Raw genomic sequence first — 11,888 nt, 5'->3', positions numbered from 1 at the left:
ATGGTTCCACAAGGATTTGATTCCCTCATGCTCAAAATGAAAATGACATTAATAGTTATTTTAGACATGGAGTAAAGTATTGTTTTTGTCCCCAACGTTTGGGATAAGTCTCAAAGTTGTCCCTAACGTTTCAATCATTCTATTTAAGTCCCTAACGTTTTAAAATAGACTCAATGTTGTCCTGCCGTTAGGGATCCGTTAATAAAATTGACAGCGGGACAAAATTGAGACGATTTTGAAACGTTAGGGACTTAAACAGGACAAAAACGTTGGAGACAAAAACGATAAATAAAAATAAATTTTAATTTTATTCTTCAATAATATCAACTTTTTACTGTACATAGTATTCAATTATTTTAATCACATTTACACTTAATCACGTTACTTTCATTCTAAATAATTTTTTTTTAATTTTACACTTTCATTCTAAATTAATAAAGTGTAAATAATGTAATGTGATTAAGTAATGAAAGTAAAATTATATTATTTAGAATGAAAATGTAAAATTTATTTATTTATAAAAAATTACATTACTTAAATTTTATTTATTTATAAAAAATTACATTACTTTAAGAATAAAATTATAAAAAAATTAATTTATTTAGAATGAAAGTAATGTGATTAACTGTAATTTAAAAAATAATTGAATGTTATGTACAGTAAAAATTAATATTATTGAAGGATAAAATTAAAATTTATTTTTATGTATCGTTTTTGTCCCCAACGTTTTCGTTCTATTTAAGTCCCTAACGTTTCGAAAGCGTCTTAATTTTGTCCCGCCGTCAATTCTATTAACGGATCCCTAACGGCAGGACATCATTGTGTCAATTTTGAAACGTTAGGGACTTAAATAGGACGATTGAAACGTTAGGGACAACTTTGGGACTTACCCCAAACGTTGGGGACAAAAACGATACTTTACTCTTTAGACATGAGATGATCTAGATTAAGTTTGACTACTAACTATGAATTCATCACCTCAAAAATACACTGTAATGAGTCTCATCTTACAAACACGAGTGAGATTAGATGCTGATCTCTTTACACAAACATTGTTATAAATTACTAGTAATTTTTTTCAAATATCCACATAAAATTTGATTGGCCTTTACACTCAATTTTGTCTCGTTTTTATGGTAATAACATTCCTCCTAACTATTGAATAGCATAGTAATATCATCACTATTATCACTAAAAAAAAGACATACAAATAATGAATTGAAAAGGCATAATGATTAACTAACTTCCAAGCGTTGAGGCAGTGTCTTACGCGATGGCGGCAGAAGCAGGTTGTGTGGCGACAGAAACAGGTTGTGGCGTCGTCTGAGGCGTGTTGCGGCAGCAAGAATAAGCGAGCGAGAAATACAGCAGAAGAAGAGGATGAAAGAATGGTAATAATTGAAATTAGAAAAGAAAATCCTAGTAGACTAAATGCTTCTCTTCTCTGAATCTGAAATTAAAAAGAAAAGAAAAAATATAAAAAACAAAAATTAGAGGGATCATTTTTAATTTTTAATTTTTTTAAAAATAAAAAAGATATATTTTATAATTATTTTGATAATGGTAAATTATATTCCTATAAAAAAAAAAGTAAAAGTAAGGAATCCATAACCTAAAAAATAAATTTTATTAATAAAATATTTTAGAGATGAATTTAAAAGTTCAAGCACTAATTTGAGTATTAACCCGCATATTTCATACAACTTGATGAACTTATTTCATAAACTAGCGGCAGCCACTGCAAATTGCAAACACAGCCTGGGGCTCTACTCTACTCTCTTTCTACGACTAAGTGCTGATTGTTACATGATACTCTGTTAAACTGTTAGGGTTTCAGCGTCTCGGATATGGCGCTGTTCCTTCTCTACGAGTCTGCTTCGGGCTACGCCCTTTTCGAGGCTCACGGCCTCGACGAAATCGGTCAGAACACCGAAGCCGTTCGGAGCTCCGTTTCCGATCTCAACCGCTTCGGTAAGGTCGTCAAGCTCCGCTCCTTTAACCCTTTCACCTCCGCCCTCGATGCCCTCAAACAGTGCAACGCCGTCTCCGAAGGTACCACCAACTCATCACTACCACTCACTACTCTGTGTTGATTGTGGAGTGAATCGTGTTTTGTTGTTAATGCATGACACAAATTACGATTTTGAAGTCTTATTTGATTGTAACTTTGTAAATAGCGAAGAAATTTAAATTAATTTTTGTGCATGTTTGGTTAATGCATTTCCTTTTACAAGAAAGAATACCGAGCATCAATTCGGCGTTTTTAATTTAATTTAATTTTGTGCGTCGTTGCATTTGTTGTTTAGGCATATTGACCGATGAGCTGAGAACTGTCTTGGAGACTAACTTGCCTAAAGTGAAGGAAGGGAAGAAGGCCAAGTTCAGTTTGGGTGTTTCGGACCCTAAGATTGGTTCTCAGATATCTGAAGTCACCAAAATTCCCTGTCAAAGTAATGATTTTGTGAATGAGCTGCTCCGTGGAGTGAGGCTTCATTTCAATAAGTTTGTTGGTGACCTCAAGGTTAGCTAGCATTTCACTCTGCCTTCTTTGTTTTTCTTATTCATGCATGGTTCATGTGTGATACGGAAATGTATTTATATATTAGTATGTTATTGTTATTTTACTCTGCATCATTTGAATTTCATAGCCTGGAGATTTGGAGAAGGCACAACTTGGTCTGGGGCATAGCTACAGCAGAGCCAAGGTGAAGTTCAATGTTAATCGGGTTGACAATATGGTCATCCAAGCAATCTTCCTTCTCGATACACTTGATAAGGACATCAATTCATTCTCCATGAGGGTCAGGTAGCATGTGAATGACAGATGCTAGTAATAATTTTCAAATGTTTGGAATAGTTTACATACTTTGAGAGAGTGAATGAACTTGGAGAATTCAATTTTTTTTTGTTGGTTTCGCAATGTGTGCAGAGAATGGTATTCATGGCATTTTCCTGAACTGGTGAAGATTGTGAATGACAATTATCTTTATGCGAAAGTTGCAAAATATATTGAGGATAAAGCAAAGTTGTCCGAAGACAATATTCCGGCTCTAACTGACATAGTTGGAGATGAAGATAAGGCAAAGGAGATTGTTGAAGCTGCCAAGGCCTCCATGGGTAGATTCTTACACATGTTATGCATTTAATCTGTGTGACATCCTCTATCTAAGCCTTCTTCTTCTCTTTGTTTCCTTCAGGACAGGATTTATCCCCAGTGGACTTGATTAATGTCCATCAATTTGCACAGAGGGTAATGGACCTATCTGAGTATAGGCGGAAGTTGTATGATTACCTGGTTTCTAAAATGAATGACATTGCCCCAAATTTGGCCTCTTTGATTGGTGAAGTTGTTGGTGCACGATTAATATCTCATGCTGGTAGCCTCACAAATTTAGCGAAGTGCCCATCTTCAACCCTTCAAATTCTTGGTGCAGAGAAAGCTTTGTTCAGGTTTGAACTTTTAACCTTGCCTCTTGTTTCTGAGTTTCTAAAGCTCAAAGTGATGCATGTTCATCTAAATTAACAACGCTTCCAATGGAAAACTGCAAGTTTGTTGTTTCTGTAATGGTTGGTTGCATAATTCCTCATGAGTTAGGACAATAGCTAATCTTGGTTCGCAATACCATCTCGTTTGTAATGTATTTGTTCTATTCAGGGCACTAAAAACTAGAGGAAATACTCCCAAATATGGTCTGATATTCCACTCTTCATTTATTGGTCGAGCATCTGCTAGAAATAAGGGTCGAATGGCTCGCTATCTTGCAAACAAATGTTCAATTGCATCACGGATTGACTGCTTTTCTGGTTTGATACCATTACCTTGAATTTATTTCTGCAGTCCTGTTTTCCTTAGCATATATTTCCATGTGAAATGATTTTGTTGTCCTGTGATGCAGAAAGGGGTACAACCGCTTTTGGGGAGAAACTTCGTGAACAAGTTGAGGAGCGACTTGACTTCTACGACAAGGGAGTTGCCCCTCGTAAAAACATAGACGTCATGAAGTCTGCCCTTGAAAGTGTAGTGAACAAAGGTAGTGACCCCCTTTTAATTTCCCTCTGCTGAGGCTATGCAGTGGATAGAGAAATTTGTATAAACTTGAGTGGCATGCATATTGTAGTTCACACTTCACTCCATGTGTAATAGTAGAATTTTGCTTAAATGTTGCAATTGTTGCAGATACAGAAACGGATACACAAGAAGTGCCAGTTGAAGCATCAGCAAAGAAAGACAAGAAGAAGAAGAAGCAAAAAGCTGCTAATGTAGATGAAGCTGACGAAATGGCTGTAGTAGATAAAGCCCCAGAAACTACAAATGGTGATGCAGTGGAGGATCATAAATCAGAAAAGAAGAAAAAGAAAGAAAAGAGGAAATTGGAACAGGAGATGGAGCTTGACCAGGCCGTAGGTGATAGTGCTGCCGGTGATCAAGATGGAACAGCTAAAAAGAAGAAGAAGAAGACAAAGGATAAGAGAGACGATGATGATGGAGAAGTACCAGAGGCTGTTACTGAGACTAAGAAGAAGAAAAAGAAATCAAAAAGTAAGGATGCCGAATAAGCTGAAAACTGTTTTTTAACTATTGAAAGTCAAATTTGTTCTGTTAAGTTTTTAACTTCAAACTCTTGCCGGGTGCTCCTGCACATGTCTAGATTAGTGTTGACTGCCTTTCATCTATTATGCAAAATTTTGCCCTACCATGTGTCGTTATAGTAATTCGAAAATCTTCTATTACATAATATATTTCGAATATGTTGTCTTCTTTGTTTTTGGAGTTTTAGTAGCTAAAATTTGACCCCGACAAACAGTTTTTTAAAAGTAATGTACCATGAGAAAGTTGCTGTTTATTGACCATGGTAGTCGGTAGATCACCATCACCTTTATATAAAACAAAAGAGAGTTGAAGCGTGGAACTTGGAACTCCGTATGATCTCATATTGCTCCCTTTAAGAATTCTACAATGTTTTAAGTTCCAAATTATTTTGTGAGCACCAACCCCAATCGGAATAGAATCCAGAAGATTGCCCGAGTTTCATATTCATGGTAGATGGTCATTTTGACTCTATTATGATAAGCGATTTAAAAATGTATTTTGCCTCCGGTTTTTTCGAAAGAGGTTGTACAAATTTGATTTAGAGTGATGCTACACAGAACCAAGTCTTAACTTTATTCTTACTATTAATTTTTTTCAGTCCAAAAGTGATCGTCTTTTTAAAATTTACCCTCCTTTTATACCATCATCATCATGAAACACCCTCTCTTTCTCCCGCTCACTCCCACTCCTCACCCCACTCTCCGTGTCACCACACCGCACTGCACTACACCACCTCACCTTTCAAAACTGTCACCTCCATTGCATTCAATCCACCATAAGGATTTAGTTGATATTTTAAAGATTACTAATTGAAAAAAAAATATTAAAAAATAAATAAAACTTAAGTTTTAAATATATTATTTATTTAATAAAGTAATAAGTTTTAAAACTCCTACCAATAATGTTAACATGCATGACATTTTTTGTTTCATTTTTTCTTACAAAAATTAAAATAGAATAAAGTATATTTTATTTTTGAAGTTTACTAAAATTTTTAAAAATACTCTTAAGTTTTAATTTTTTTTCACTTTTATCTTATAAATTTTTTATTTGTATCAAATGTACTTTAACAACTATGTTTTCAAGAAGTTTAGGGACAATTCAGAAATAATTTTACAAAGGTAACTTTCAATACAACTTAGACATAATTTTATCACTGTTAAGGATATATAATGCAAATCAAATATTTTTTGGACAAAATTAAAATAAAATAAAATTTAAAAGTATTTTTAAAATTTTTAATAATTTTAGAGAAAAATATATTTTATCCCGTAGTGTTCTGTTAATAAGAAACGCGGAGTAATCACATATAGCATGATATACAATTATACATACATTGTGTTCGGATGCAATTATACACGTAATCTTATCTTCTTCTAAAATTAATTTCTTAAATTGAGTCAGAATGCGTTACTATGAGAATTAAGTTTTTCTATAAACTCGAGATCAATAACGATAACTCGAACTAACCGAATATTAATAACTGCATCATGATCAGAATTAGCTCAAATTTTCTTGGTTAATCAATTCTTATTGCATATCATGTCAACATAATGATTTTAGCCCAATTTCATTTTCGAAAATGCAAAAAAAAAAAAAATTCAAGACGTCGTCCCATTTAAAAAAGTAAGCAACAAACGTCACATTTTTTCCTTCCTAAAAAATAAAATAATATATGGTCACTCACAATTTATTTGACACAGGTGAACTTCCATCCTTCCGAAAGGACAAAACATATCCATCCAAGAAAATAATAATAATAATATATGGTCAATAATGGTCATTGACAATTTATTTATTTTTACCAAAAGATCCAAGCATCCGAATAATAATGACCGTTTCCTGGGTTATCTGGTGTTCATACCCTGCCCCAACGCTAAGACTCAGGTCCATACGACAAGACCCAACCCATTAGGTTGGACTCCTCAATACACCAACCTTCTCTCAAAAAAGTCAGTGCTCCCCACGACTTGCTCTAAGAAAGTCGAGAGCAAAGATTAGCTGGCAGATAATAACTGCCCCTAAAATCTCTCAACCCACTTTCAGGAGCCATATCGCAACCTCCCTAAGATAAAGGGACGGTTATCCACCTTAAAAGGTGGAACTACTCCAACGGTGGTTATTGGTTCACCACTATAAATATACTAACACCCCTCAGGTATCTCTAAGTCCCAATACTCTCTAGACCTGCTCACACCCTTGCTAACTTAGGCATCGGTGTGTCTTTGCAGGTACCACCCCCCATTCACTCATACCCACAAGTCGGAAGGAGTCTCTAAAGGCGCAAACCCGCTCAAAGGCTTCCTCCCTCAGACGATTGGGCCAACCCAAAGAGTCCAGCCCATTAACCTCCGGTTACCCAACGTAACATTGGCACCATTGCCGGGGACCCAAGAGATCAACCAGTAATGGCGGACAACTCACCAGAAGATGGTTATACATCGTCTGATTCTGAACAAGAAAACCCAGATACCGGAAACAACGACGCAGACCTGACCCTTCACCAAGGGACCAACGATCAGCATAGAGAAGGCACCTCTGGGCTTAAGAACCCAAAGGTAAATTCCTCGGAGGGACGAGAGTCCTGAAAGGAAGAGCCACCCCATACGACCGAGCTAATGGGGCTGGTCCATGGCCACCAAGGTCGTTTGGAGCAACTGGAACAGGAACTAGAACGACAACGAGAGGCAGAGCAAAACCTCAGGGAGGAAATAGAATGACAAAAAGAGTTAGAAGAAAAACTCTTGAAGCTGGAATCCTCCCTTAAAAGTCGGAACTCTCACGGCGACCGAGAAGAGTCGCCCCTGGGAGGAGAGGACCCGTTCAGTGAGGACATAATGAGGGCGAAAGTTCCAAGAAACTTCCAAAGCCCTGATATGAACCTCTATGACAGAACCACAGACCCGAAGCACCACTTAAGCAATTTCAAAAGTCGGATGTATCTGGCTGATGCTTCTGATGCAACTCGCTGCAAAGCTCTCCCGACCACCCTGTTGAAAGCAGCGATGAAGTGGTTCGATAGCCTCCCTCCAAGGTCGGTTACCAGCTTTGAGGACCTCTCGAGAAAATTCCTAATACGGTTCTCCATCCAGAAGGATAAAGTAAAACACGCACCGAGCCTCCTAGGAGTTAAGCAGGAGGTCGAGGAACCTCTATGTGACTACATGGAAAGGTTCAACAAAGCGTGTCTAGAAATTCAAGACCTGCCCACAGAGGCAGTTATCATGGGGTTAGTAAATGGACTTAGAGAGGGCCCCTTCGCTCAGTCCATATCAAAAAGGCACCCCACCTCTTTGAGTGATGTACAAGAGAGAGCAGAAAAGTACGTCAACATGGAGGAACATGCCAAAGTACGGGAGCCCAACTGGCGACAGGGGCCCCCTCACTCAGCAAAAGAGAAAGAAAGGGAGCCCAAGAAAAAAGAGGAGGTCGGCCCCAACAGGCCGAGGAGATATCACTCCTATACTCCTCTAAAAGTCTCCCTAGTGGACGTATACAGAGAAATCTGTAACACTGAAAGGTTGCCGCCTCCTAGACCCATCAAGAACAAAAAGGGAGGAAGTCACGGCGACTACTGTGAGTACCATAAGATGTATGGTCACTCAACAAATGATTGCTATGACCTTAAAAATGTGATAGAAAGGTTGGCCAGGGAAGGCCGACTTGATAAATATCTCATGGAAAGGTCAGAAAATTCTGGAAAAAGAAAGCGAGATCATGAAGACAGGAGAGACCCACCACCACAAACCCCGAGAGAAACATAATATGATCTCTGGAGGATTTGCAGGAGGGGGGCTCACTAAATCATCTCGCAAAAGACACCTGAATCTCCCGATCACCCAACCATCTCGTTCACCAAAGAGGACGGACAGGGGATCGTGCCCGGGCATGACGACCCGGTGGTGATAACCATGATCTTGGCAAATGCCGACCTCCATAGGACCTTGGTGGATTAAGGGAGTTCGGCAGATATACTTTTTAAACCCACATTCGACAAGTTAGGGTTGGATGAAAGGGAGTTAAAAGCTTACCCGGACACCCTGTATGGATTAGGAGACATGCCAATTAAGCCACTGGGATACATCCCCCTTCACACGACCTTCGAAAAGAGGGAAAATTCCAAAACTTTGAGCATCGACTTTATCGTCATCGATGTGGGATCGGCGTATAATGCCTTAATCGGCAGGACTACGCTAAATTGGCTTGGAGCGGTGGTGTCAACGCCTCACCTTTGCATGAAATTCCCAACACCTAAGGAAATAGTGACGGTGCGAGGAGACCAGAAATTGGCGAGAAAATGCTACAATGAAAGCTTAAACCTCTAAGGAAAGAGCAAGGAAGTTCACACCATAGAACTCGGGGGAATAAAAGCAAGGGAAGAGCTGCGACCACAATCGGGTGGAAAAACCGAGAGGTTCAAATCCGAAAAGAGGAAGGAAAAAGAACCAACATAGGGGCCGACCTAGGCGAAGGTCTGAAACAAAGGCTGATAAAGCTCCTGCGACAAAATTCCGACCTCTTCGCTTGGAAAGCTTCCGACATGCCAGGGATAGACCCTCGACTCATGTCCCACAAGCTTTCAGTACACCCCGGACCACGACCCATACAGCAGCGCAGGCATAAGCTCGGCGTAGAACGATCTCAGGTGGTGGAGGAGCAAGTGCAAGGTCTCTTGGAGGCCGACTTCATCCAAGAGGTTAAGTACCTGGCATGGCTAGCAAATGTAGTACTAGTCAAAAAGCAAAATGGCAAGTGGAGGATGTGCGTCGACTACACCGACCTGACTAAAGCATGTCCTAAAGACCCATATCCGCTTCCCTGTATTGATACCCTTGTAGATGCGAGCTCAGGGTATCAGTACTTGTCATTTATGGATGCTTACTCGGGATATAACAAAATCCCAATGTTATACAAGCCGGATGAAGAAAAAACTTCATTCATCACACCTAGAGTAAACTACTGCTATGTGGTGATGCCATTTGGATTAAAAAATGCCGGGGCCACATATCAAAGGTTGATGAATAAAGTGTTCGCTCCCCATCTTGGGAACTTAATGGAGGTCTACGTAGATGACATGCTGGTGAAGACTATGGAGGAAACCAACCTCTTGACAGACCTCTCGCAAGTCTTCAACACCGTGAGGTCGCATGGGATGAGACTAAATCCCACAAAATACACCTTCGTGGTAGAGGCGGGGGAAGTTTCTAGGGTTTATGCTAACACAAAGGGGAATCGAAGCAAACCCCGATAAGTGCAAAGCTATACTGGAAATGAAAATCCCGACTTGTCTGAAGGAGGTTCAACAATTAAATGGAAGGCTTGCCGCCCTTTCTAGGTTCCTGGCGGGATCGGCACTAAGATCCCTTCCACTATTTTCCTTACTAAGAAAAGGATGCCAGTTCGAATTGACTCCGAAGTGTGAAGAAGCTTTTCGGGAGTTCAAAAAGTTCTTGAACCAGCCTCCAATCCTGACCCGACCCATAGTCGGGGAAGAGCTCGTCCTATACCTGTCAGTAGCAGACAGAGCTATAGCATCAGCTCTAATACGGGAAGATGAAGTCGGACAGCATTCTGTGTACTTCACCAGCAAAGTTCTACAGGGCCTAGAACTAAAGTATCAAAAACTTGAAAAGTTTTCATACTCCTTAGTAGTGGCCTTACGCTGATTACGGCCGTATTTCCAAGCACACACGATAAAAGTCTGAATGAACCAGCCCATAAAGCAGGTCCTTCAGAAGACAGACATTGCAGGAAGAATGGTTCAATGGGCAATAGAACTCTCCGAGTTCGACTTGAAATACGAAGCCCGAACGGCAATAAAAGCTCAATGCCTCACCGACTTCCTAGCGGAATACGCGGGAGATCAAGAGGAGAAATCCACTACATAGGAGTTATATGAAGATGGGTCCTCCAATAAAGTTGGAAGCGGGGCAGGCATAATATTGGTCAGCGAAGAGGGAACACAAATTGAAGTGTCCCTCAAATTCGAGTTCCCAGCTTCCAACAATCAGGCAAAATATGAAGCCTTGATTGCAGGGTTAAAGCTGGCAGAAGAAGTCGGTGCAACCAAAGTAATGATATTCACCGACTCTCAGGTGGTGACCTCCCAAATAAACGGAGAGTATCAGGCCAAAGATCCCAACATGAAAAAGTACTTGGACAAAACCTTGGAGCACCTTAGGCGCTTTGCGGAGACCGAGGTGAAGCATATAACTCGGGACCTCAACAGCAAGGCAGATGCCCTCTCCAAGCTAGCAAGTACCAAACCAGGAGGAAACAATAGAAGCCTGATCCAAGAAACTCTTCCTGAACCCTCCGTGGACAAAACGGAGGCTACTCAAGATGTCTTTAAAATCACCGGGTTAGACCTCGTATGGATGAAGCCCTTAGTCGAATACCTGAAATTCGACATCCTCCCCAAAGAGGAAAAAGAGACCAAGAAAATCCGGAGGGAAGCACAAAACTACACGCTGGTAAAAAATATCCTCTATAAAAGGGGGATATCAACGCCACTACTAAAGTGCGTCCCGACCTCAAAGACAACCGAGGTGCTAGAAGAGGTGCACAATGGAATCTGCGGGAACCATCTTGGGGCAAAGTTGTTAGCGAGAAAGGTAATTCGAGCGGGATTCTACTGGCCGACCCTACAAAAAGTCTCCACAAAATTTGTGAAAAAGTGCCAGCCATGCCAAATGCATGCAAACTTCCATGTAGCCCCTCCCGAGGAACTCATTAGAATAACTTTCCCATGGCCTTTTGCAAAGTGGGGATTGGACTTGCTAGGACCATTCCCACAAGCATCGGGGCAAGTAAAATATCTAATAGTGGGAGTGGATTACTTCACAAAGTGGATAGAAGCAGAACCATTGGCCACCATCACCGCTCAGAGAAGTCAGAAGTTTCTCTACAAGAATATTATCACCAGATATGGGGTACCCCACTCCATCACCACTGATAATGGCACTCAATTCACCGACTTAACCTTCAAAAGCCTGGTAGCCAGTATGAAAATCAAACATCAATTTACATCAGTGGAACATCCACAAGCAAATGGACAAGCCGAGACTGCAAACAAAGTCATATTGGTAGGGTTGAAGAAAAGGTTGCAGGACGCAAAAGGAACATGCGCCGAGGAACTCCCGCAAGTACTTTGGGCTTATCGGACTACACCTCAGTCTGCCACAGGAGAAACACCCTTCCGACTTGCTTATGGCATAAAAGCCATGATACCGGTTGAAATCAACGAGCAAAGCCCAAGGGTTAACTTCTACGACGAGGTTGGAAACATAAAGGGACA

The 11,888-nt window shown here is 40.1% G+C and overlaps 2 protein-coding genes across 2 annotated transcripts; both read left to right on the top strand.

Annotated features, from left to right (window-relative positions):
• The first annotated feature begins 1,695 nt into the window (after nucleotides 1-1,695).
• LOC107489674 (nucleolar protein 56) lies at nucleotides 1,696-4,759 on the top strand. Its single transcript, XM_016110427.3, has 8 exons — nucleotides 1,696-2,052; nucleotides 2,307-2,521; nucleotides 2,649-2,806; nucleotides 2,930-3,117; nucleotides 3,198-3,450; nucleotides 3,656-3,804; nucleotides 3,897-4,031; nucleotides 4,178-4,759. Exons 1-8 carry the CDS (start codon nucleotides 1,848-1,850, stop codon nucleotides 4,555-4,557), a joined length of 1,683 nt encoding a protein of 560 aa, XP_015965913.1. The 5' UTR covers nucleotides 1,696-1,847; the 3' UTR covers nucleotides 4,558-4,759.
• Nucleotides 4,760-6,999: 2,240 nt separating this feature from the next.
• LOC107490043 (uncharacterized) lies at nucleotides 7,000-8,355 on the top strand. Its single transcript, XM_016110811.1, has 2 exons — nucleotides 7,000-7,149; nucleotides 7,342-8,355. Exons 1-2 carry the CDS (start codon nucleotides 7,000-7,002, stop codon nucleotides 8,353-8,355), a joined length of 1,164 nt encoding a protein of 387 aa, XP_015966297.1.
• The last annotated feature ends 3,533 nt before the right edge of the window (nucleotides 8,356-11,888 follow it).

This window comes from Arachis duranensis, chromosome 1 (assembly GCF_000817695.3).
Source record: "Arachis duranensis cultivar V14167 chromosome 1, aradu.V14167.gnm2.J7QH, whole genome shotgun sequence".
In the NCBI taxonomy this organism is placed as follows: Eukaryota; Viridiplantae; Streptophyta; class Magnoliopsida; order Fabales; family Fabaceae; genus Arachis; species Arachis duranensis.
This window is presented reverse-complemented; position numbering and strand designations above follow the sequence as displayed.

Coding starts and splice junctions, on each gene's coding strand:
- LOC107489674 (XM_016110427.3), top strand. CDS start 1,848: ATGGCGCTGTTCCTTCTCTACGAGTCTGCTTCGGGCTACGCCCTTTTC. Junction 3,118..3,197: donor AGCTGCCAAGGCCTCCATGG/GTAGATTCTTAC, acceptor TGTTTCCTTCAG/GACAGGATTTATCCCCAGTG. Junction 3,805..3,896: donor ACGGATTGACTGCTTTTCTG/GTTTGATACCAT, acceptor CCTGTGATGCAG/AAAGGGGTACAACCGCTTTT.
- LOC107490043 (XM_016110811.1), top strand. CDS start 7,000: ATGGCGGACAACTCACCAGAAGATGGTTATACATCGTCTGATTCTGAA. Junction 7,150..7,341: donor CTGGGCTTAAGAACCCAAAG/GTAAATTCCTCG, acceptor AAACTCTTGAAG/CTGGAATCCTCCCTTAAAAG.